Source organism: Schistocerca gregaria, chromosome 4 (genome assembly GCF_023897955.1).
Source record: "Schistocerca gregaria isolate iqSchGreg1 chromosome 4, iqSchGreg1.2, whole genome shotgun sequence".
Taxonomy (NCBI): Eukaryota; Metazoa; Arthropoda; class Insecta; order Orthoptera; family Acrididae; genus Schistocerca; species Schistocerca gregaria.
The window spans coordinates 365,335,454-365,362,710 of record NC_064923.1 but is presented as its reverse complement, the minus strand read 5'-3'; the positions used below and the strand labels follow the sequence as shown (position 1 = coordinate 365,362,710).

Sequence of the window (27,257 nt, the reverse complement as noted above, 5' to 3'; positions counted from 1 at the left end):
TGCTTCGGCTCTCTTCACTTTACTTTCATCCTATACTATCTACTCATTAGACCGTTTCATTCTACACTTCCTGCAACTCTTCTTCACATTCAAATGGAAGGTAGCAACGTCATCAGCGAATGTTGTAACTGTAACCATTTTACCCACAGCTGAGCTTTTTCTTATTTCCGTTCCTCTTTCTTTAATGTGCAGACTGAACAACATGCGCAAAAAACTACATCTCTGGCTTACACCGCTTCTAACTTGAGCACTTCGCTCTTTGTCTTCCGTTCTCATTGTTCCCTCTTGGTTCTAGCACATATTGTTCTTTATCCACCTTACAAAAATGGTTCAAATGGCTCTGAGGACTATGGGACTTAACATCTGAGGTCATCAGTCTCCTAGAACTTAGAACTACTTAAACCTAACTAACCTAAGGACATCACACACATCCATGCCCGAGGCAGAATTCGAACCTGCGACCGTAGCGGTCGCGCGGTTCCAGACTGGAGCGCCTAGAAGCTCTCGGCCATAGCGGCCGGCCTATCCACCTTACAATTTACTCCTCTTTTTCTCAAATTCTATACATTTTCACGGTCGACAAGTCGGATGAATAGTCTTGATTTTTCTTGGCTCGCTTTTATTACCAATTTCAACTGAAGTTCCTCTCTATTGTCCTTACCTTTCCGAAAGCCAAATTATCGTCATCTAAAAGATCCTCAGCTTTCTCTTCCGCTCTTCTGTATACTACTCTTGTCACCATAGCGGATGTATGAGCCATTAAGCTGATTGTGGGATAGAGCCAGCACTTACTTTACTTAGCCATCTTCGAGATTGGGTGGATGATATTTCTGCGAAAATTTGATGATGTGCCTCCTTCTCGTGTTTCCTACACCGCAGCTTGAATAGTTGCTTGGTTGTCACTTCCCCAAATGATTTCAGATATTCCGAAGGTATATTGGCTATCCCTTCCGTCTTATTTGATTTTAAGACTTTCAAAGATTTATTAAAACCTGACTCCAATATTAAATCTCTTACGTCCCTCATGTTGACACATATTTCTTCCTCAGTCACGTCATCAGACAAATACTGGCCTTCTCTGATCTGTGGTTAACAGTGGTACTGCCATTGCACTCTTAATGTAGACGGCTTTGCTGTTAATTTCATCGAAGGTTGTTGACTTTTTTTGTATGCTGTATCAGTCCTTCCGACGCCCATTTTTATTTTTCCGATTTCATCACAATTTTTTCTGTAACAGTTCCGTTTTAGCTTCCCTGCGCTTCCTATTTATTTCATTCTTGCGGGACTTACATTTCTGTATTCTTTCGTCGATCAGTTTTATTATTTCTTTTGTTACCCAAGGTTTTGCGCAGTTACCTTCCTTGCCTCTATATATGTCTGTCCGACTTCTGTGATTGCTCTTGTTATAAATTTTTATTCATCTTCGACCAAACTGCTTGCTGTGGTTTTTGTTATCGTAGTACCCACCCCAAGACACAACTTCAAACACACCTCATCAATCCCCTGTACTTCAATATCCTACTTCTTGGCATGTTGATTCTTACGAACATGTCTACTAACATGCAGCCAACTCTTCATCATTACTAAAATGTTATCCGAGTCTATATTTGCTACTAGGTGCGCCTTAAAATAGAATATTTAATTTTTCTTTTAGCATGCTATAACCCAGCTGGGATCATCAGGTATTTAGAGTCATTTTCCAAGTGTACCTGCTTTTGCGATACTTGAACAGTATATTCACTATTAATAGCTGAAATTTATTGCAAAAGTCAGTTACGGTTACTCGTCCATCACTGATATTACCAAGCCATGTTTGACCATTAACCTGTGTAATACTCTTTCCCCTCTACGGCCTTCCAATGCCCTTGATTATCGGATTATCACCTCATTTTATGTACTGAATTACGTTTTCAGTATACTCACACACTTTCTCTATCTCTTCATATTCTGCTTGTGTCTTCGGTACGACTACCTGCACTTGGATTTGGTTTGATGGCGATTATAATGGGAGCGAACATATCATTAAATTGATCGCAACAACTCAGTCGGTGCCCTTCCTTCCTTTTCATAACCAATCTCGTTATACCAGTGTATGCTGCTGTTGGTAATATGTTACATTCGCCCAACCAGAAATCCTTATTTACTCTCCATTTCATTTCACTGACACACACTACATCTACATTGGTTCGTAGCATTTCTCTTCTCAGGTTTTCCAGCTTCACGACCATGCTCATCCTTCTGACATTCACGCTCCGTCTCGTAGTTTGTTACGCTTACTTCGGTTACTCTGTGTTTTTGTTATAGTTTCCAGCTACTTCGCTGTCCCCAATCGTAGGTCGGAAAGGGTGGTCAATGAAAAAATTGCCAGATGCATCACTACGAGTCATAAATTCAGGCCAGGTAATCATGAAAGCCTTATATTCTAAAACATCACATGGTGGGGAGCTCTGCAACCTGTAGAATAGGTCATAAAGCTTAATCAACCTGAACAATGCCAATAGTTACCCATACTAGTCCAGAAACAACTTCAGCACCTGTCAAAGCCATGTTAAACATCAGTAACCCTAGCAGCATCAAAAGTTATATTATACTTGGTCTCAACATATAATTTTTTTTACCGATTACAGATCTCTTTTATAGTTTTAGTTTACAGTGTATGCACAATAATGAAAATGGTTACACACAATATCGAATTTTTTGAAAAGTCACACAGTGATTAAAGATGAATAAATTTTCATATGTCAATATTATAAAGAGGAACGAAGTTTAACATGTCATTCTTTTATATATATACCATTTTAATGCAATGGAAAGCCGGCCGGTTGGTCTCGCGGTTAAGGTGCTCTGTCCGGAACCGCGCGACTGCTAAGGTCGCAGGTTCGAATCCTGCCTCATGCATGGATGTGTGTTATGTCCTTAGGTTAGTTAGGTTTAAGTAGTTCTAAGTTCTAGGGGACTGATGACCACAGATGTTAAGTGCCATAGTGCTCAGAGCCATTTGAACCATTTTGAATAGATGGAAAGACAAGTGACAATCCTCGTCAGTGGCGGAAGTTAAAAGAAAGCATCATACTCCCAGCAGCACACGGTGAGACACATCATAAATTTTGCGTCCATCCAGATAAACTTAATCATCCCCACTATTAGAGGGGGGGGCCATCCCTGTTTTTTGGTGCCGAGCAGTTATCGTAACAGAATCGTGGTAACAATTTACCTTTCGTAGTACTCGTAAACATTCTCCAGTAACATACGATGCCAACAGCTCAATGTCCAGTTTTCTAACATGCATAAACTGTGTACATTGTCTCTTTAAACGTACGGTCCCACGATTCGTCTCATTCCTGGAACAGCCCAGCTATCGGGTTGATTGTGAAATACGCTTCCTAAATAGTTGCATAGTAGGTTCTGTATTTCGTATGGAAACGTATGAGCTCATGTTATTCTTGTAGGAATACCCAATACTTCATCACACCTCGCGAAAACATTCATTTCTTCTCGCGTCCAGCCATGCAGCTGAACGTATATATTTTATGTTTAGGAATAAACGTCTCGTTTGGTAAAAAGATGTACGTCTGACGTGACTTATTATCGATGGTGCGCCGAACGGAAGCCAATATACGACGCACCAGCATCCAAACGTCCTTCGCTGCGCCGTATTCTACGTCGTGTTTTTCCACGTTCGACAAACCACAGCTTATGCAAAGAGGAAAATCAACCATATGCATGGCGTCCAACCGGTTTCGTGTGACAATTTTACCGGGGATGGAGATATACCAAGTCGATCGTGCTGCTGCTGACAGTAATGGCGTATGCACTGCGCACAAGATATGCTGCCAAGCTCTCGTTAGGCGTTCGATTTCCTTGACGTTGTGGCGGTGGTGACTCATCAAACAGCCACAAATCTGACTCGTGGGTATTATCATCAAGATACTTATGGATGAACATAGCTATAATGCACAAAAAAATGAGGCTATTTGTGCAAGTGGTGGCGAAATGTTGCCCACCGCTGTCGGAGTTTCGAAAGACGGTGGAAGAAGCTCATTTATCAGAGATGATGTTGTGGTGTGTTTTCAGTAATGTCAATCCCGAACCGTCGCTCTCAGATAAGGTGCCAACTCTCAGATGCGCACGTTCTCGAAGTCGAGACCGCCGTTCCCGAACCGTGGTTTAATGTGATCACATCTCAGTACTCAGACATAACCCAAAACAGCCATGCGGCGATCCGGGATACCCTTCGTTATCGTTAGGATCTGCGTTAAATGAGGCAGTCGTGACAAGAGGTGAACGTTGCTGTACGCTACACGTTGGACAATGGAATTTTCTGAAGGTGCCGCCAATAACTCACCGTCCCTAATCAGACACAAAGAACGATTAAATGTGATCCCTAGGCATCGCAGCGTTTCCACCATCTGAAACGGCCCTGAAACGTGCTCCAGATCTCGTCTAGTGTGTAGTATTCTGGACATCGTGTTAAGACACTACCGGACGCCATCCCGTAAGTATTGTGATGACTGACAGTCTGATTCACTTGAATTCTCGGGCAAGGAGTATCAGGTCGTCCACATAGGCACAAGAAATGAGTGACGTCTCTTGTAGCGTTATTTCAGCGGGAGAGCGTTGTATAACATGCATTAGCGGCTCGAGTTTTATCGCGAGAAGCATCAGTGAAAGCGGGTACCGTTGTCAGACCGAGCTGTTAACCGCATAATGCCTAATGGGTCGAAGTCGCATCATACCAATGATGAGCTAATAATTAGAAAGTTAACTGTTTCTTAGCGACAGTGCCGGTACGTTCTGACTGAACGAAGCTACCAATGCTCTGACAAGTTCTTCATTGTCCTGAGTGTTTGGGGTATATCTAAAGCGACATAGTTAGTGATATTTATTTCTCACCTAGAAATTTATTCAGGTAGTAGAAGGTTACTGTAGATGGAGTCCGCTTCCAGACCGCTTATTATCGTCTTTGCTGTAACCCTTCGGATCAGTTCGTAACTGTGGAGACGAAGACCGGTGGAACCGTCATTCGGCTCGTAACTGATGATAAAAATCCACGGCTCACTCCGTCGAATATATGAGCAAATTCCCCGTTATTAGAACTGCTCGCGTTCGACACTTTTTCGCAAGGGCTATGACATTATGGTATTCACTTATAGCTGAGCGGATGTTGATTTGCAGCCCTGGGCGCGCCTGATCACGGGAGATAGCCCTCTATATCGCCAATTTAAGACGAGACCCTACCAGTCGCGTAGAGATTTAGCGCGATGGGCGGCCGATATTGAATCGCACTGCGACTACCCCAGACTTAGGTACGGGAAGAATAAAACCAGTCGCAAAATCCGGTAGCACGTGTGTGTGAGGGCACATCAGCTAATTGTACATCGACACCAATTGTGGCACCATCATCTCAGTGAATTCCCGATAAAATTACAAGGTCACGCTAGCCGTTGCTGCCGAGCGGTTCTAGGCGCTTCACTCCAAACCACGCTGCTGCTACAGTCGCAGCTTGAATCCTGCCCCGGGAATGGATGTGTGTGATGTCCTTAGGTTAGTTAGGTTTAAGTAGTTCTATGTCTAGGTGACCGATGACCTCAGATGTTAAGTCCCATAGTGCTCAGAGCCATTTTTGAAATTACAACGTTATGCCATCCGGCCCAGGAGACTGATGTGCCACTCCCTTCTTGAGTGCCCCAATAATTTCACTTCCTGCGAGTGGCTCCATTAGCTCAGCCTTATCCATCTCAATCAGTCTCGCTGGCAACAACTGCAGTATGTTCTCCTATACTTCGCGGTCTGTCGGTGCACCGCCAAAGAGGTGACGGAATGGCTCCAATAATCCAGCCGCTGTGATCTTCTGTGTCATCAGCCAACAACCCTCTGAGTCCTGGAACACTGTGAATAATGATTAGCGGTAACGTTTGTGTTCTTGCGAGGTATGATGCCCTGAGATGTATTACCTAGCGATGTTGTCTAGACAACTTGCGCCGATCGAGATACCTCCCATTCAACGTCGTACATCGACATTATGACTGGGTTGACATGATGATGCTCTGGACACGAATCCGAAATGATGTAATAATAGTCAAGAGTGTCCCTTATCTCGTATTATCCCAACCTTATTGTATGAGACCTCTTGGTGTCATCAGTTTTCCATATGTCGTACTAACCACCAGTGAAGTACCGAAGTATAAGCTGAAATGCGGCGTTGACACGTAGCCCATACACCCTCGACTCGCTGAAGACATAAGTGGTCCGCCAACTGTGACGAATTGAGCTTCCATATGCCTCGACGTCTCCTAACATTTTGTTGAGGGAGAAATGTGGTACACAGTTAAGATAGATGGTCTGTAAAGGCAGTGGGCCATCGTTAAGCATCGACCGCCTTAACTCATATGCAAAAAGACACGTATATATCCGATCAAGAAGGCTTGCTGAGTGACTAGTGAAAACTGTGTATCCCTCGTGGTTCCAATAGATTCTGTCCCGTGTGTACAATAAGTCCATCTTCCGGATTATCGTTTATAGTTCGCGAAGGTATTTTAATGTGTAGTTTCATTCCTTATGGCCAATAGACAGTTGAAGTCTCCAAGCACTAGTAAATGATCGAATCAGCCGGTAGATAATATTCTGCACGTGCTCCTCTGTTTTCTGTGCCGCATGGGACGTAAACGTTGACTATACGAATTCCGTGAAATGTAATCGCAAGTCCCAGCGCGAAAGTGTACAAATCAGGTCGCGAACTGGGATCCCCTCTCGAACTAATATCGCCGTCCACTGTGGTTGTCTGAGTTCGGAGCGATGTAGGAGATCTAGCTGTGTACTACGTGGTACGCAACAGTACAGAGTTCTTGCACTATCAGTATATCCACATTTGAGGCATACTGCATGTCCCGGAAGAGCTGTTTCACCGGTGATCTATTACTATTAACGTTAACTGGCGCTATTTTGTATGCGTCAGCAGCACTTGGTCTAGTGGCAGTTCCGCTTCGAATGCTGAGCGGGAAGGTTCTTGTTTACTTCACTTGCCGCAGCGTCGATTGTGTGGAGTTTTCCTCGTTAGAGCTGTTCTGTCTGCCGAGTGAGCCGTAGCGCCTCCTCTCCGCCTTTACTGTCTGTCTTCGTCTACTTGCAGCGCCGTCGGCCGCTCCGCTATGGCTGCAATGGTTTCCACGAGTATTCCACTAAAAGGTAGTGTGAGCTTTACATTCGATAAAACAACGCAATACGTGCAGCCCGGGTTTCTAGAAATCCACGATTGCCTTGTGGATGCAATTCATGTGAACTTCCATCAGGTCCGCAGAAGAGTACATGTTTTACGAAAAAATTATGGATCCCCCTCACGTTGAAAGATTACAATTGCGACGTGGTTCTCCAACCCCGTTCAATCATGGAGATAATTTCGTAAGTATGGTGTCGCTCGCAGATGCTGAAATCGAATATACCAGTGTTCGAGTGTTCAGCCTCCCGCCGGAAGTTCATGACGACTTTCTAAAGGACATATTGACTCCTAATGGTAAAGTAGAAACCGTCCGTCGTGAACGCTGGTCTACTCAACACAATTACAGTGATCTAGTGGAATTCGTTCCGTGGAAATGCATGTCAAACGCAATATTCCATCACATTTACAAGTGTGTGGTTAGCGCGTTCGTGTCATGTATACTGGTCAATAGGGAACCTGCTTCGTATGTAACTTAAGTGGCCATCTTAATGCTAATTGTCGGCGGAGAGTTTTTGTGTTAAAGCCGTCATTAGCGCAGCGTCGTAAATTGACGGTTGCTGATCTTGTTCCTTCCACTCCCGCTGTCGGGCCCACTTCTGCTTCGTATTATAATGAACAGGTAGTCAGTTTTGGTAATCATGTCAATCAATTTCCGCCTTTACCTCCGCGACACGTTCAGAATCCTATTGGCCCCGGGACAGAACCTATAGCGACAACAAACAAGCGACGTCGCTCTCAGTATGGTGATGGTGAGGATCTGGCTGTGGCTTCTGGGCCTTCCTCCTCCGCATCGATTGTGCCCCCTGCTCCTCTGGAAGCTACGATACCTGCCGTCCCTGGTCCGGTGAGTGGCGAAGGAGTTGTCTCCGGAATCCCTCTTGCTCGCGAAGTGGCTCTTTCTGAGCTGCCTGTGTGGGGAGGGAGCGGGGCACCCCCCTTCGTCTTTCCGTCCTCCGTAACAGTCTGCCCTCCTGTTCCTTCGTCTTCAGCCGCCGACGGTTTCCTGCGTTTGCCGACTACAGCAAGTCCCGAGGACAATAAAATATGCTTCCGCCTTAGTGACTGGAACTGCATTGCATGACCCTAGTTATGGGGGGGGGGGGGGAAGGAGAGGGGGAGAGAGCGTTGCCTATGGCCTCTCCTACACCTCCGTCTGCAATGGCTGCCATCCCACGTAACCACGAGAAACAGCTTATACAATCTGACCTTGTGGGGGCACGTAAGAAATCTAAGAAAAAAGGTTGCGATGACGGGAGTTCTGGTCCTCAGATGTCTGATTCTTCTGTGGATTCCGCAATTGACCTTTACCATCAGCTGTCTACCTAATTCTAATCGGAGGTTCCGTACATCCCTTACAGCTGTGATCAATGACGCAAGCCTACACGTCCCTTTCCTTAGACGTTAATCGTTGGAATCGGAATTGCGATTGACTTCGCTGCCTCACTTCATTTATGATTCATGTGCGGACATAGTTTTCTTATAGGAGGTGTTATTTAGTAATTTCTCCTTACCTGGTTTTCGTATGATCTTTAATGTAGCACCCGAATACTCTACGGGGACCGCCTTATCTTCTCGCGGAGGCATTCCTGTTGCTAAGGATGAAATGTTGGTTTCTGGCAGGGGCATAGGTTGTCTACTTTTTAATCTTACCTCGGTTCTTTTATATACCCCATCTGGCACTGGTCGCGCAGTGGATCGGTCTCGTTTTTATAAAGAGGATATTGTTTATCTGTCGCGTAAGAGTCAAAATGGTTCAAATGGATCTGAGCATTATGGGACTTAACATCTGAGGTCACCCGTTCCCTAGAACTTAGAACTACTTAAACCTAAGAAACCTAAGAACATCACACACATACATGCCCAAGGCAGGATTCGAACCTGTGACCGTAGCGGTCGCGCGGTTCCAGACTGAAGGCCCCTAGAACCGCTCGGCCACAACGGCCGGCTGCTTAAGAGACCTCCGGGTATTCTGTTGCGTGGTGATTTTAACTGTGTATTGCATCCTGCAGACCAATCTCCTGTTTTTCTCTCGTGAATTACATGAATTGGTCCGCTCCTTACGCCTAAAATACGTCTGGATATGTAAATAACACACGTTAGTTAAATTTACACACTTTACTGCGATTTCTAGTAGCAGGTTAGACAGGTTTTATTTATTAGACTGCCTGACCGATAGTATTCTTAATGTTGAAGTCTCAGCTTCCTTTACGGATCACTGTACTATGGCCATAAATCTCAATCTACACTCCTGGAAATTGAAATAAGAACACCTAGAATTCATTGTCCCAGGAAGAGGAAATTTTATTGACACATTCGTGGGGTCAGATACATCACATGATCACACTGACAGAACCACAGACACATAGACACAGGCAACAGAGCATGCACAATGTCGGCACTAGTACAGTGTATATCCACCTTTCGCAGCATTGCAGGCTGCTACTCTCCCATGGAGACGATCGTAGAGATGCTGGATGTAGTCCTGTGGAACGGCTTGCCATGCCATTTCCCCCTGGCGCCTCAGTTGGACCAGCGTTCGTGCTGGACGTGCAGACCGCGTGAGACGACGCTTCATCCAGTCCCAAACATGCTCAATGGGGGACAGATCCGGAGATCTTGCTGGCCAGGGTAGTTGACTTACACCTTCTAGAGCACATTGGGTGGCACGGGATACATGCGGACGTGCATTGTCCTGTTGGAACAGCAAGTTCCCTTGCCGGTCTAGGAATGGTAGAATGATGGGTTCGATGACGGTTTGGATGTACCGTGCACTATTCAGTGTCCCCTCGATGATCACCAGAGGTGTACGGCCAGTGTAGGAGATCGCTCCCCACACCATGATGCCGGGTGTTGGCCCTGTGTGCCTCGGTCGTATGCAGTCCTGATTGTGGTGCTCACCTGCACGGCGCCAAACACGCATACGACCATCATTGGCACCAAGGCAGAAGCGACTCTCATCGCTGAAGACGACACGTCTCCATTCGTCCTTCCATTCACGCCTGTCGCGACACCACTGGATGCGGGCTGCACGATGTTGGGACGTGAGCGGAAGACGGCCTAACGGTGTGCGGGACCGTAGCCCAGCTTCATGGAGACGGTTGCGAATGGTCCTCGCCGATACCCCAGGAGCAACAGTGTCCCTAATTTGCTGGGAAGTCGCGGTGCGGTCCCCTACGGCACTGCGTAGGATCCTACGGTCTTGGTGTGCATCCGTGCGTCGCTGCGGTCCGGTCCCAGGTCGACGGGCACGTGCACCTTCCGCCGACCACTGGCGACAACATCGATGAACTGTGGAGACCTCACGCCCCACGTGTTGAGCAATTCGGCGGTACGTCCACCCGGCCTCCCGCATGCCCACTATACGCCCTCGCTCAAAGTCCGTCAACTGCACATACGGTTCACGTCCACGATGTCGCGGCATGCTACCAGTGTTAAAGACTGCGATGGAGGTCCGTATGCCACGGCAAACTGGCTGACACTGACGGCGGCGGTGCACAAATGCTGCGCAGCTAGCGCCATTCGACGGCCAACACCGCGGTTCCTGGTGTGTCCGCTGTGCCGTGCGTGTGATCATTGCTTGTACAGCCCTCTCGCAGTGTCCGGAGCAAGTATGGTGGGTCTGACACACCGGTGTCAATGTGTTCTTTTTTCCATTTCCAGGAGTGTAGAACGGCAACCAGTCAAACTGTTTCACCCTCCCTGGGTGTTAAATGTCGCTCACTTAGCTGACTCCTCTCTCGATGACAGTCCACTGCGAAATAATCTTCCACCCTTGACTGGTGGACACAGCTAGCAAAACCGGGTCTCAGTCAAACGTTATTACTTTTCTGTGTTGCTAAAGCGCGAGACTTCTGGACAGTTTGTGAATGATACTATTCCACGCTGTGTGAACTTATGCTGCTTCTAATCACGCCACTCAGCAAATTGTGGATGTTTGGCATGTAAAAGCAAAACTGTTGAGCTTGAAGAGAATAAAAATGGAAGATCTGAATATCCGATCGAAGCCGCGTTCACTGGCGACGGAAGAAATGACTTCCTCATATAATTTGCTTCAGCATCATATCCGTCGCGAACGCGCTTGCATTCATTCCCTCACGACAAATGATGGATGTATCGTAACGGCGCAAGCTGATACAGTGCGTATCTTACACTCAGTTCTATGTAGACATCTGCGGCATCGATGCGTCCAATGAAACCCTTTACGACCCAATTGTCAGCATCTTGGATACAATTACACCTGAACATAATGCAACGCTCTTAGTTTCTAAACTTCCTCAGACTGAAAGGCGGCTAACTGTGAGATCGCCTTCTCAAAAGTCCCTGGGTGTAGATGGACTTCTCAAGGAATTTTACGCGCGCTTTTTGCCGTTGTTGGATGCTACCTTTACTTCCCTTTTGAATGAAGTGTTAAAGGGTAGAGTACTGCCGACCCCTTTCAAAGTGGGAAACTGACCACCGGCCGGCCGCCACAGAGACTAAGTCGTTCTCTTAAGGTGGCCAATAAAACCGACCTCCTCTGAAAACGCAAAGTCCGCCTATCTGCACAATGTGGCAACACTGTAAGATGCAGAGGTGTCAGGAGGAACTATTGTCTGCTTCCGACATGTTGTGTTGCGTGAGCCCCTGGTCTAGTGGTAATCGCAGTGCAATCTAAACTTAGGCACGTGTTCGCGTCCAACTTTATCTCCCACCCTCCCTCCTTTTCTTACCATATTCCGGCCCTCTAAAGTTATGGGTCTGAGTGAACATCGAAGATAATTCCTTTCACATTCTACCCATCAGTAATAACGAATACTTCCAGAAACAATTCCGCAGGACAGCTCGTGGCTGCGTCGCGATCTAAATGTAACATGCATGCTCCATGGTGGCTTCACCAAAATTTCCATGTTTCTTACGTGAATGGGACAGTAGGGCTAGTGATCAACATTGGTGCAGAAAGAACTGGCCTGTGAAGCAGGCTTTAAAACATGGCGAGAAGAAAATTCTACGCCAAAACCCTGTGGATCCATAAAACGTACTCCTACCAACTCTACGTGTAAAGTTAGGTCTAATGAAACAGTTTGTAAAGGCTTCGCCTAACGATGGATCATGTTCTAAGTACCTCTTCCAAACGTTTCCACACCTTTCAGAAGCTAAACTAAAAGAAGGTGTCTTTGTCGGACCTCACATTAGAAAGTTGATGTTTGATGTTAACGTTGAATCCACAATGACCTTAAATGAGAAAGAAGAATGCGGCCGTACGGGCCGAGTAGTTGTAGGCGCTACAGTCTGGAACCGCTTGACCTCTACGGTCGCAGGTTCGAATCGTGCCTCGGTCATGGATGTGTGTGATGTCCTTAGGTTAGTTAGATTTAAGTAGTTCTAAGTTCTAGGGGACTGATGACCTCAGAAGTTAAGTCCCATAGTGCTCAGATCCATTTGAACCATTTTGAAAGAAGCATGGGTATCATTCAAACAAGTCGTTCGAAGTTCTTAGGACATCAAAAAGGCCCAAAATATATTTCTATTATATCTACAAAGTTAAAGAAGTTCAAAACTTTAGGGTGTTTAATGAGCCTGAAAGTTCACGTTTTGAACAGTCACCTTGATTACTTCCCAGACAATATGGGACATGTTAGTGAGCAGCAAGGAGAGCGTTTCCACCAGGACATTAAAGTGATGGAAAAATGCTACCAGTGTCGCTGGAACACCTACAAGATGGGGGGCTATTGTTGGTCACTTCACAGAGAATGTTGTAACAAAACGTTTCATTAATTTCTTCGTTTACCATATAGCATAAGATTTTTATACTATAAAACTAAAAGCATGTTGCTCAAAACTATGCGTGATACAAAAGAAACTAAGGTAGATTTGGCTTTAGATCATAAAAATCTATAAAGATCAGCTCTAACAGTAAGAACAGTTTATCAAAAAACATTTTTCGCTAGCCAGTGGTATTTGTTTTTTACTGTCTTAATCGGACCGACACTGTGAAAGCGTATTCACCAAACGCGAATCGGAGTTTTGGAGCTTTGCCAGTGGTCGAGTTAGCAACGTATTTTTGCTATACAATATTATTATTGAGATCACGGTCATAGGCACACCCGCCGGAAGACAGGCATAACCTGGTTCCTCGTTGTCAGCCTTTCTGACGGATATTCTGCCGTTGCTCGAAACGTGAAGACTTAAGGGCGAATTCGAATATTCCATATGGCGAAAATCTGATGCTTCTACTCTTCCAGCTCTAACATTCTGAAAATTGTTACAATAAGTGACAGAAAAGCGCCCGTGAACCAACGATTAATAATACAGTCACAATTCGTGTAATCTGATAAATAAATCTGTCATCTGATAATTGTGAAAAACTACTTTTTTCATCTGCACAGCGCCGCAGTATGAACTCAAGCGTTTCGTAGGATTCCTATACTTAATTTCGTTGTGATTGTTTTCGATGACAGTAGAGGAGGAGCAAAATCATCAGCGGGGTTTGAATCTTTGGCTATAGTTGAAGTAGCACATCCAGTGAGGTATCAAGAATGTGATAGGCTTGGATAGAAAGAAGCAGATTTCCCACGAAGTAAACGATAAGAGACACTATAATTAACGTATAAAGTAAGCATCTGGCAAACGTCAATTTTCCAAATCGCTGTCACTTATTAACCATGAATTGTTCAGAAAGCTACAACTGTATCTAGTGAAATGAGTAAGTTAATACAGCTCCAATCCGTCACTATCACTGAGTTGTCAAACATTTTGCGAATAGCACTTAAGACAGAAATGTGTGTGTGTGGAGGGGGGGGGGGGGGGTGGAGGGGGTGTCTGTTCTTTCAGACATTTTCGAAAGAACAGACACTACTAATCGAAATAGACACCCTCGTTAATCAATTAAATATCGAAGCACAGATGTCCAGGCTGCCATAGGGCGTTAAAATCAGATGCTGCGGCCGATGAAAATTTCTGACTGAGCATTTTCGAAACCCGGATTCGTGGTGTATTTTCTTTCGGACATGTTCGAAAGAACAGACAACACATATATATGCACATGCAGGGTGTTTCAGGAGAAACAGCAGACATTTTAGGAAGTGGTAGTATAGATGAATCGCATAAAAAATTCCATACAAATATGACCACTTTTTATTGAGTACAGAGATACAGCTGTTAGTACCCAACCATAACATACTCAAAGCAAATAAAAATGACTTTCAAAGTGGATTTTCAAAAATTCCCCTACCAACTTCCATGCACTTTTGACTTATCTTTATAACGCCACGTGTAGCTCTTCTTAGGTCGTCTTCGAGTTCTTTTACACGGGCTGCACTATTCGTAATCCGAACGATCAAATCGGCTCGTGGGTTTACTTTTTCTTTGAAGACTTCGCCCTTCAACTATCGCCACAGGCAAATATCCAAAGAGATAAGGATCGGGTACCTTGCTGACCAAGAAAAGTGCCCACATCTACTGCTCCATTTTCCGGGAAATGTTAAGTTTGAATGATGTTTCACCTGACGACTAGAATGTGCAGGAGCCCCGTCATGCTGGAGGAACATACGCAGTCTTGTAGCCAAAGGAACTCTAGTACCTCCCGCCGCGGAAGTCGAACACGCGCCACAACAAATGGACATGGCCGGCCCATAAGGGCCTCCGCGTCCGCGGCGGTCCTTCCGCACAGCGGCTCTCGCACAGCGAGGGCACCACCGCTACACCACGTGCAGACCGCGACCAATAGCCGCTCCCTCTGATTTCGTACATAAGGAACCGCTCCGCCCTGGTCGAGATCCCCCACCTCCTCCTTTTCCTTAAACACAACCGCACACTCTATATTGTCCGCCGCCTTGATCCCCCTCACCCCCTGGTTTCTCCCATCCTCTCAACCCCCAACCAGTTGCCACGCCTTTACCGTTGTGTCCCTCCCTCTCTCCATCTCCACACCCTCCATCTCCTTTCCCAACACAGTTTCCACCGTCTACCCCTCCCGGATGATGAGCTTTGCCCTGACATCCACCCTTCCTACCAACTCTAACACCTTCTTCCTGCCTCCTCCTCAGGACTCCCTTTCCTCCCCCTCCCTCCTCCTGAGCGGCTTCCCCCTCCTACTCCCCCTCCATCTCTTGTGCCTCCTTCCAGTGTCTCTGTGCTCCCTTCTGCCTTGTCTTCCCTCTTCCTCTCCCGCCCCACGTGTCTCCTGCCTCTTCGTGAACCCACTGATAACCCTCCTGTCTTCATCCCGCCGCTTCCCCAGCTGCCCCTTGCTCGCCCCTCCTTTTCCACTCTCTCTCACCTTTTCCCTTGGCAGGTCCAAGTCGGCTTTAAGTGTGTTGTTCGGGAGTGTTTTTACTACTGTGGCCAACTTTTAACCTGTGCCTTCAGTGTCTTCTCTGAGTTTTCAGAATCGCCAATTGTGTTTTTAACTTTCTGGTGACTTTTTTTTTATCTGTCCCCCATGAACGTCTCCATGTCAGTGTATATTTTACCTCAATTTTCTCCCCTTACTCTGTTTCATGTTCCCCTTCTTTATCTCCTTATGTATGTATCATTTTATTCTTGTTTTACTTACAGTGTCACTCGGCTGAAGAGTGGTGGATTGTGCCACTGACAGCCCTTCCCTGCCCATATGGGGCAGGGGAATGAAATCACAATAAAGATAAAAAAAACCTAGTCGAGTTAGTCTGGTACTCGCTCTGGATTTCGTCTCTATCTCTGCACTCTGGTCATTGCTCGTTGTTGACATTTGCCTGACTCTGGTTCCGAGTGGATTTACTGTTCTACAAGCCTCCATTGTTTATCTTTTCCTTGTTGTATCGGTCGTTGGCGGTTGTCGTTGATCTGTCGTCTGACTCGTCCTTGTGTTTACCTAGTGGTGCGTGTTCCACCGCCAGTGGCTTCCCCGCCTGGCGGCTCCGATCCGCAGCCCAAGGCGTTCCCGCAGTTGGTTTTGGTTACTACAGGAACCTTCTCCAATAGTGCTGGAAGCTCATTTTCAAGGAAGTGTAGACAACGGGCTCCTGTAAGGACCAACAAATAAACTGCAAATGCATTGAACCCAGCTGTATGTACTCAATAAAAATTGGACACATGTTATATAGCACTTTTTCTGCAATTTGTCTACTACCAGCTCCAAAAATATTTATTATTCCTCCTGAAACATCCTATGTAATTATTCAGGTCTACACATGCTTGCAGGAATACAGTGTAGCTGCCAGTGAGTGGAATAATGGACGGAGTACCGCATATGTAGTATGCGGCAAAGATGGGAATTTGCGTCTGACGAGGAGCATGTGTAGATAGGTACTCAGGCAGGTTGGCCATTGTGTCCCGATAGTGCAGTGGTCAGCGCCCCTGCCTAGTAAGCAAGAGGCCCAGGTTGTAACCCTGGTCGGACACTAATTTTCATCTGCCGCCGTTGCTGTATTCCAAAGCCCTGTGACAGTGTGGACGTCTGTCCTTCGATATTTCAGATGCAATTGTTTTTTGAGGCAATACGGGTGATTTGCGAACATTTGTCTTACCATCAATGTAACGGGACTTCAGCGGCATCCATTCCTTAGTCATTGCTTTGTGCTAACCCAAGTGATATACATGCAATGAAATTGTAGCGAATATTTAGTATTTACAAACAGCAGAAGCAAGATTCTATCGAGCTGATCACTTAATCAAGTGCAACATAGAGTACCTGTGTAAGATGTCATTTCAGCTGCGGAGCTGCAGGTGATATTTGTCAAGCAATTCATTGCAGAATTTATATAATACCCACACGATGATCTCTGTAGTCATACTGTATCATTAGCAGCTCATGGTTGGAGGATTATGTTCGTTAAATCAGATTACTCAAGCCGATGCCAAATAAAGAGAAGCGACGACGCCACCTCACTATCTTTACTAAGGTAGTCAGCGCTAGATTATGTGCACCACCATTAACGTTACTGTAAGCAGTTTGACAGCTTAACACCAGAACATCCACTGACAACCTGTACACACAGTTTTTACTCGCTGTCATTACAAGTTGCTGATGTTGTCAAGAATTTGAAGTTCCATTTACATTACACCTAGGACAGAGAGAATCGTAAATAATAGTAAGAAGTCACGCAGCGAAGGGAAGAGTCGACGTATTGCCTAGAGTTCTTGCAGTTTGATATTAATGTAGTTCTCAATGGATTTACACTAACGAGTTCTATTGGCTATCGGAATGCTCATTTAGGCATTATCAAAGTGTAGTTGCTAGAACACTCAACTACCTTAATAACATCTCATTTCGGATTGAATATGACTCGGAAAGCGACGTTAATATGACGTTTCCGTCCGTCTCTTGACGACTTACTGAATGAAGTTTGAAGTTCACTCACAGTTATGTTGCCTGCAGCATGAATTCTGTTAAGTGTTTTGGCAGCTGGCAGTCATTGCTTAATACAGACATGGGCAAATATCTTCTCTTCTCTAGGGGAACTAGACTTCGTTGCATTTTTTCCATACCATAATTAGCAAAACAACATAAGGCTCAATCTGATGATGAACTTGATGTCCGCAAGTCCTTACATAAGGATCTGCTAGAGGTAGTAATGCATGAAAAGAAAAAAACTGTTGGACGAAAGAATGGAGAGCTCCCTGCGTTTCCGATAGGGTCTACGATAAGAATATGGTGTCATACTATTTCTCATTTCATACTAAAACAAAGGAGTTGACATGAGAAGAAGAAATGAAGTAGACGGTTCCAAGACATAATATTTCCTTGTGTGCTACTACTGCGTGCATGAAACCTCTGCAGTTAATTTTTGTGTGTAGGATAAATTTTGATATCACAAGCATTACTTTGTGATAAGGTTCCTACTTTCTTGGAATTAAAATAGATTGGACATTTCAGCACTGGTTAATATTCTGATGACTAATGGCATGATACTCGTTCCAATTGCTCCATTGCACCTGTGAAAAACAGTCTCACGTTGATTACTATAAGAACATGGAGGCAGTGATATCCAATCACTGCAGTGAGAGCCAAGGTGATTCCTTTCTGTTTTTGGCGAAGCATCTGCTGCAGTGTCCACGCTCAACAACACAAACAAATCGTGGCGGCATTGGGCACTGCTAACCGCTGCACTTGTGGCGAGCCCCGACAAGAGCGCACTAACGATATTATAGAGTTAACACATCTTGCTGACTTAATGTGATATGCAGGTCACGGTTGTTTGTAGTGACTAGCCATTGCATTAAAGTACTTTAGAGTTATATTTGATCCAGTATTTATTGTTGCTGGTCTCTATAATGTTAATAGCATTGATAAAGGTTGTGTGTGAGTACAAACACACACACACACACACACACACACACACACACACAGTCATTGATTTCAGTGAGAGTGGCGACTGCTGTCTGTTGAACAGCAGTTGCGCCAATCAATTACGCAGATACACTGTGACCGAAAGATGTCTCAGTTCAAAAAATGGTTCAGATGGCTCTGAGCACTATTGGACTAAACATCAGAGGTCATCAGTCACCTAGAACGTAAAACTACTTAAACCTAACTAAACTAAGGACATCACACAAATCCATGCCCGAGGCAGGATTCGAACCTGCGACCGTAGCGGCCGCGCGGTTCGAGACTGAAGCGCCTAGAACCGCTCGGCCACATTGGCCGGCGATGTCTCATTTGTTGCCGACAAATTCCAGATGTGATGGACACGCGCTTTGGGAAGAATTCGTAGTGCGAAAGACACTCTTGGAGCTATCAGATGGAAAACATTATGTTCACTCTACTCTGCTCCAGTTTACGTCTTTCGGTATGGTTCAACCTTCATTTCTTAGGAAGTTAACAATAAAGGCATCATAAGACGTCACCAGTGACAGTATTGCATAGGAATGCTCAAAGGTCGACCTGATGACCGTCAAGCAAAATTGCAATAATAGTCACTCCGTTGATTTTTGTTGCTTAGAATTAGAGCATGCAGTACTCCTACACCAGACGTCGAGCCTTGTTTGCTGAACGTAAAAGCCGCATGGTGGTAAAATGGTAATCATCACTTACGTCGGTAGTCGAGACTTAGTTAATGAGGAAAACGATGTTTGCTGAAAGAAGAATATCTTTTTCTGGAATATTTTTCCCAAAACTACTCGCTCCACACACAGTTCAAATCTTTCGAGCCGCCCCCTCTGCATTCACTCCTCTATTATACCAAAAGTAGTTATTGTGGTGCAGATGTTACACCTTTTCCACTTGCGACTCAATTTCACAAATCTTAACCGTAGTTCATGATTTTCTGGTATGCAAAATCCAATGCTGCAGCGCATGGAAATTCGCGAGCGTAGGCTGTTCTGTACGCGATGCAGTCACGAGGTGTCCTGCTGAATTGTTTCTGATAGTATTTGTTATAACTGGTGGGTAAAATGTGAAACGAATTATCTTCCATGTTCAAACAGACTCTTAACTTTAGAGGGACGAAATATGGTAAGAATTAAAGGAGATACAGTTGGACGCAAACACGTGACTATAAGTTTAGAATGCATGAAGATTGCCGGCCGCTGGTCGCCGAGCGGTTCTAGGCGCTTCAGTCTGGAACTGCGCGACCGCTATGGTCGCAGGTTCAAATCCTACCTTTGGCATGGATGTGTGTGATGTCCTTAGGTTAGTTAGGTTTAAGTAGTTCTAAGTTCTAGGTGACTGATGACCTGCGATGTTAAGTCTCATAGTGCTCAGAGCCATTTGCACCCTTCTTTGGCATGACGATTACCACTAGACCAGGGGCTCACATCTCGGAAGTAGACAACGATAACACTTCCTCCTGACATTTCCGCATCTTACAGTGTTGCCATATTGTGCAGATGGCCGGACGTAGCGTTGTCAGCGGCGGTCGGTTTCATTGGCCATCTTAAGGTACGACTTGGACTTAGTTTCTGTGGCGGCCGGCGGACAGTCAGTTTTTATGTCTACGACTGTGCGTCTCCAGATACGATATGACACGGTTACTTGTGGAGGTCATATGGTAGACTGATATTGAAGTAGGACACAATTGGCCTTCCTTACTCTATCTTCTGAGGCTGCATACACAACGGACATCTTATTGCGGCCAGATTGTTCTTTCTTTCCACAGTCAAAAACCCATACTGTTATGTGATTGCTGGGTCACTTCGTTCATTATGTTGTAGAAGGCGAAGGGGGAGATCACATGAACTTCATGCAGTACCTGATCTGCCTACTGGATATGCTTGCCAATGCCTCGATATCCAGACCTGTTCGCCAGTATGTTGAATCTTGTTTTCCGTCGGCAAGGTGTTGGTTAATTTAATTTTTCTTATCAGTGTTTTTCTTTCTTATGTATGTTCCCATCTGATTTGATTCGGCTTGTCCTCTCCTAGTTTCCCTGTTGGTTTTGTTTTGTGTATTGATTGAGCATCGCTCCAGTTCTATTATTAAATGTGTATAGATGACTGTCTACAATCCTCGCAATCAAATTGGGATTTTTCTTAGTTTGATATTTAGGATGTAATCTGGTTACGTTTTCCTTCTACTTTTACATTCTACTACAAAAATACAAAATAAATAAAAAACACAATACAAAAAATTAAAAAATTACTAAAAAGCTTACAAAGATAATTTTTTATCATATCAAGTCAGCTTGGTGGTTGTTTGTAGGCTACATTCTCGTTTTTTTTCTTTTTTAATTATTATTATTATCCTGTTATCATAATTAATTTTTTCTCCCATTTGCAGCTCATATTAGATGATGATTTGACTATGGTCTACTGAAGTGTCATCATAGTAGCAAGTCATTCTGATAATACTAGAAAAAAGTGTGTAGCTTTGCTGCCTTTCGATGAAGATGCTTCGGGTTCGATTACTGGCCGGGCAGGTGATTTTGTTCGCCGTAAGACTGGGTGTTTGTGTTGTCCTAACCATTTCATCATCATTGGGGAAAGTGGCGGGACTGGACAGTGAAAAGGTTGAGAATTTCAACGGTCACTGTTGATGACGCCGTTGAGAGCCCCACAAACCAAATGACCAGATTTTGTTTGTCTTGGTCCGAGTGTCCGTCATCTTCACACATTAGTCAACTGGCAAAAATCTCATTACACATCCTCAGAAGGTTGTCCATCCGACGTCTTCCTGAGTCCTTAGTATTCCCGAATTATGGAAGAACGATGCTAGTCTCAACCGAGGGGACGAATCACAAGGGCGAGTCTTCGTCATGCTCAGCCCATTCAATACCAGCGAAGGTCTCTACAACACCGGGGGCTGTACTGGTAAGTAGTGTTCGTGAATTTTTCACAGCATCATGTTCTGCTGCTGAAGGATCGATGGACACCTGAGGGAATGTATCGTCGTCCACTCCCCAAATACACTGGTTCAGTGACATCTGGTGGCTGCTAGTTCATGTCAGACAGGTTCACATTGCCATAGTCATCGGATGTCTCGGGATGAGCAGGAGCCGATTCTCAAGAGTCGAGGCAGCCTTTTTGTGACTCTTCGGGGATCGTTTTTTACGAGCCAGGATCTCGACTTCCGGTGCTGTTCAACACTTTAGCTCCCGTTGAACCGCCGTTTCCATCGTTTCCACAGCGTCAGTGGACACTTCCGCTTTAATTTCCATGCCTTGTGTTACGTGGTCGTCCTTGTGATCAGTCACCTGCAGCTTCTGGGGTTGGAATGGAGTAGGAGCCATTTCATTGTCATTCTGGCCCATCTGTGTCTGCATTACTGGTTCGAATATGCGCTCCTATCTCGGCGTCATCTCTTCGCCGAGCGCCGACCCATATTTCAACGGTAGTGATGTTGGTCTCGCCTGCGTCGATAAATCTCCACTGGATTGTTGCACTAGTCTCCTCTTTATACTCTCATATCGAAGATGCCCTTCACCAACACACCCAGAGCACGTCTGAGATTGTCTATACAACCGCCTGTATTTAAATAGGATGGCAGATGTTTTGTATGGGCGATTCGCACCTGACGAACATCGTTGGATACATACTAAAACTTGCCCACCTTTCGGTTGTATGCCTAATAACTATGTCATGAGGCTAGAGAGATTCAGTATCTGTGATTGAGGTAGTTCAAAGGGCAGGTCGAAGATTCGAATCTTGCCCAAGCAGAGGCCACTAAAACGTCGCTGGAATGACGATCAGAGCGTCGAACCTCTATTCCTAGTTTGGCGACTTCTGTAATTATATAACGCGCTGTGTCGTCGACAATCTTGAAATAAACAGTGCTTCTCACGATTGATAAATGAATTCCATGAGCTCCGTGTAACAAGCATGCACCTCATTCCTCAAAAAGCGTTCGATTTCGAGTGCTTCCGATCTTGCATACTTATCAGAGAACGTAAACTGTTCCACGCTGTTTCGAAACGTGTGTGCCATTGCTAGCCAACGATCTTGCCGCAGTGGTAACACTGGTTCCCGTCAGATCACCAAGGTTAATCGCTGTCGGACTTGGCTAGCACTTGTATGGCCCTCCGTCTACTGTCGAGTGTTGCAAGTATGGTGCACTCAGCCCTTGTGAGGCCAATTGAGGAGCTACTTGCGTGAGAAGTAACTGTCACGAAAACCGACAACGGCCGTCTTAGCGGTGTGCTGACCACATAGCCCTCCGCGTCTGCATCCGGTGACGCATAAGGCTGAGGATGACACGGCGGCCAGTCAGTGCCGCTGGGCCTTCCAGTTTTGTTCGAACTGTTTTTGTTTGTTCGTATGTGCCATTGCTATTGGTTTAAAGAGCAACACACTCGATTACTGTAAACGCCCTCTTCCTCGAGTACTTCGCAGCTAGGACGTAAACAGTCCAAACTGCCAAAGGCAGACTATTTTGGCTGTCTGGACGCGGACCCTGACAACTTCAAATTTCCACCTCATCCACACACTACTGAGGTTATGCCCCTGCTCATTGCCGGCCGGCGTGGCCGTGCGGCTCTAGGCGCTGCAGTCTGGAACCGAGAGACGGCTACGGTCGCAGGTTCGAATCCTGCCTCATGCATGGTTGTGTGTAATGTCCTTAGGTTAGTTAGGTTTAATTAGTTCTACGTTCTAAGCGACTGATGACCTCAGAAGTTACGTCGCATAGTGCTCAGAGCCATTTGAACTATTTGAACCCCTGCTCATTACTCTCACTAGTCACTGTGACCCACTGATTCCTAAAAGAGTTCGAGTGTGTTCGTATGAGGTGTTCGTTAATTCGGATATGTCAGAAAGTGCAGACAAAGCTTAGGTACTTCTCATAACAGTCTAGTTTACCACAAGAGGCAATTGTATGTCTTCAATGATAAGCTATTCCACTCTTTTTATTAGTGCAATCGCTGTTCGGAAAATATAGAAACTTATGCATATGTTTCTTTGCCTCTGTTGCAGATGATGATCCAGCCTACCAGTCCACTGCCTTTCGAAGACTTCCTGCAGAAATTCAATTTTCCCAACTATTTTTCTTTAGATGTGCATACATTTATGCATTAAGTTCACTTTAAAAAAAGAGTACAGCTCACGTAAGGACGTGTAGAGCGATTTTACGGAGTATTTGAAATTATCGGAAAGGAACGTTTTACCTAAATAACATTAACTAGATTTGAAAAGGGACTACTTTTTTGTGAATAGTTTTCTGGAAGCATTTAATTTCTTGAGACAACGATTAATGATAAGTATTTTATTGAAACGCGTTTACATTTAATTCCGGAAAACATAGATGTTGACAACTTCATTAATGTGTGCTATACTACGGCATTTTAAGGAAAGCCACTGTCACGTGCTAGATTTTGAACTTATTTTGGGAAGGCGAACGTAATATCAGGTTGTTCAATATCAGACCACTAGATTTAGTTGCGTTGTTCATCATAAATGAAATGTTGAAAGATGCTACTGCTGCAATAGCAGGCAGACAGTGCGCGCCTTCCGTGGGATGCTGTTAAGGCCGAGCCGGTAGTGCTGGGCTGGGAGATGCGCGCAGCGTAGCGGGTGTGGGCGTACCGCGGGTGGCCGCGCGGCTAGGCGCGGCTCGGCGCGATGCTGGAGCACGGGAAGGCGTCTTCGTGGCTGCAGGCGCCGGCGCTGCACAACAGCAGCTGCTCCGCGAGGCCCGCCTCCGGGGGCGCGGGGGCGGCGGCCGGGGGCGGCGTCACGCTGTGGGCCGTCACGCAGTCCATGCTCGTCCTGCTGCTCTCCGTCGCCATCCTGGCCGCCAACCTCACTGCCATCGTCGTGCTCAACAGCCGCAGATACTCCAAGTACATACACGCACAGGTAACCATCCAAACTACCATTATTGTAATTCACTACATGACGTTCATGTACACTTTGTTTTGCTAAGTATACGGACACCTGACTGACAAGTTCATGGCGCTCTCCATCGGTAATGTTGGAATTCAGTATGGTGTTGGCCCACATTTAGACATGATGAGAGCTTCCACTTTCGAAGGCATACGTTCAGTCAGGTGCTGGAAGGTTTCTTTCGGAATAGCAGTTCATTCTTCATTGAGTGCTGCACTGATATGAGGTATTGATGTCGGCTGGTGGGGCCCGGAACGAAATCGGCGTTCCGAAACATCCCAAAGATGTTCCATAGGATTCAGTTCAGGAACGTGTGCAAGGCAGTCCATTACAGGGATGTTACTGTCGTGTAACCACTCCTCCACAGGCCGTGCATTATGAACAGGTGCTCGATCGCTTTGAAAGGAGCAATCACCATCCCCGAATTACACTTCAACTGTGGGAAGAAAGAAGGTGCTTAAAATTTCAATGTAGGCCTGTGCTGTGATAGTGCCATGCAAAAAAAGGGGTGCAGGCCCCCTCCTTGAAAAACACGACCACTCCAGAACACTACCGCCTGGATATTTTAACTGTTGGAACTATACACGCTGGCAGATGACGTTCACCGGGCATTCGCCATTCCCACACGCTGTCATCGGATCGTCACATTGTGTACCGTGATTCGTCATTGCACGCAGCGTTGGTTTCCCACTGTTCAATCGTCTAATGTTTACGCTCCTTACACCAAGCGAGGAGTCGTTTGGCATTTAACGGAGTGATGTGTCGCTTATGGGCAGCTGCTCGACCGTGAAGTCCAAGTTCCCTCACTTCCCGCCTAACTGTCATAGTACTTGCAGTGGATCCTGATGCAGTTTGGAATTCCTGTATGATGGTCTGGATAAATGTCTGCCTATTACACATTACGACCCTCTTCATCTGTCGGCTGTCTCTGTCAGTCAACAGACGAGGTCGGCCTGTACGCTTTTGTGCTATACGTGTCCCTTGACGTTTCCAAAGCACTATCACATCGAAAACAGTGGATCTAGAGACGTGTGTGGAAATCTCGCATACATACGTATGACACAAGTGACATCCAATCATCTGAAAACGTTCAAAGTCTGTGAATTCCGCGGAGCGTCCCATTCTGCCCTTTCTCACGATGGTTAATGACTAGTGAGGTCGCTGATATGGAGTACCTGGCAGTAGGTGGCATCTCAATGTACCTAATATGATAAACGTATTTTTATGGGGTGTCCGGACACTTTTTATAACGTAGTGTATCTTTCATAGTTTACTCAGCAAGTATCCTCTTTTCGAGAAAGTCTGTATCCACTTTGGAGTCAGAAAACATGAACAGCTGATAACTCGCACCTGTTACTACTCAGCTATATAGATTCGCCTTGAAAACACGTATCTCGGAGAGATAGTAGCATGTTGTAGGAATGAAAAGGTGTCCTGGAAGAATTTTCTTTCCAGAGTGCCACAGATGTCAGCTCTGGGCCTCAATCCTGGGCCCACTGTTGCACTTTCTGAATGTCAATAATATCTTCTCGATTCTGACCCGTAGAAATCTTGTCTATGCAGATGACCTTCAGTTTTACTAAATTCCTGAAGATACAAATGCACCGATAGCTTACGAATCTTTATTTTACATACAATTTCAATGAAAAAGACTAATACCCAGTAGCAGGAACTATTATCTTAGCCCACTATGTAAAAGAAATCATGGCTTGAGAAATTATGTCTTTCGAAGTGATTAGTGTAATGTCTAACATGTGCGTCTAATACATATTTGTCCCCTGGAAAATAAAATTTGAAAGAAAGTACAATTTGATAAATGACGTGATCAATAATACTAGCTTCTCTGTAAAATATAAAACGTAATAGTCATGATTCTTTGCCGATATCGTGATGGATTCCGTTTTGAGGATTGTTCATGGCCAAAATTGATAGAAAAATTTATGTGACTCATGTTGGCTGTTATAAGTGCTCTTCACGTGATTTTCTTTATTTAACAGCTACTGAACACCTTTTACTGAAAGTATGTGGAAAATTATTGTAATTTTTTTTGTCTTGGTGTCTTTTCAGCTAATTATCATTAACGACTTTAATTGATACTCTCGTGGTTTCCAACTAAAACAGACATAACGTCCATACGGTGAATTCGGCTGAAGGAAAACAAGACTGAGGTGTACAGTTATGTCGATGATGCTGTCATTAGAGACGGAGGTAAAGCTGACGGAAATACAGCTCACACTGAGTAGGAAATCGGGAGTTATCGTTTCTCCACAGAACGACTCTGTCATCTATAGATGGTAATTCTGACAAATAACAAAAATATTAAACTTTCCTGACATGACAGGGATTTGAAATATAGTGCTCCAGAATCAAGGTCCAGTGCCTTAACCATTGCGTAATATTACGCAGGGATTTCATATAATTATGTTCTGCGCCTGAGATGCTTCTTTCCCTTGGCATTTGTCTAGAGGAGGTAAAAGTGCCTCTCCCTGCGTCGTTATGGCTGGTTGTAGCCTTCTTGAACTACGAACTTTGTTTTCGAGTGACGTTGTAGCCGAAGAACGGATTTTTCGTGCTGCCCATCACGCAGTAGCTCACTTGTTGCGATCCACTATGCTGTATAGCTAGCACCATCTCGCTCGTCTCCGTACACCGTAATAGATATTTATAGGAATTCTGCGTACGAGCCTTTCCTGATATAGATATTGTTAAACCAAATAACGTTTGTTTACTAACTTCTTAAGTAAGATCGGGAAGTAATTGGATCAGGGAAATGACGTGGAAGGACAAGACCACTTTAACTAACATCATTAATCCTTGAACAACAAAGACA

At 45.1% G+C, this 27,257-nt stretch overlaps 1 protein-coding gene across 1 annotated transcript in view; it reads left to right on the top strand.

The window, feature by feature from the left end:
* The first annotated feature begins 24,163 nt into the window (after window positions 1–24,163).
* LOC126267733 (trace amine-associated receptor 1-like) overlaps window positions 24,164–27,257 on the top strand; it is a 456,181-nt gene continuing 453,087 nt past the window's right edge. Inside the window, exon 1 of the mRNA XM_049973036.1 lies at window positions 24,164–24,400. Within this exon, the coding sequence (XP_049828993.1) occupies window positions 24,164–24,400 (237 nt within the window). The remainder of the gene's footprint in view (window positions 24,401–27,257) is intronic.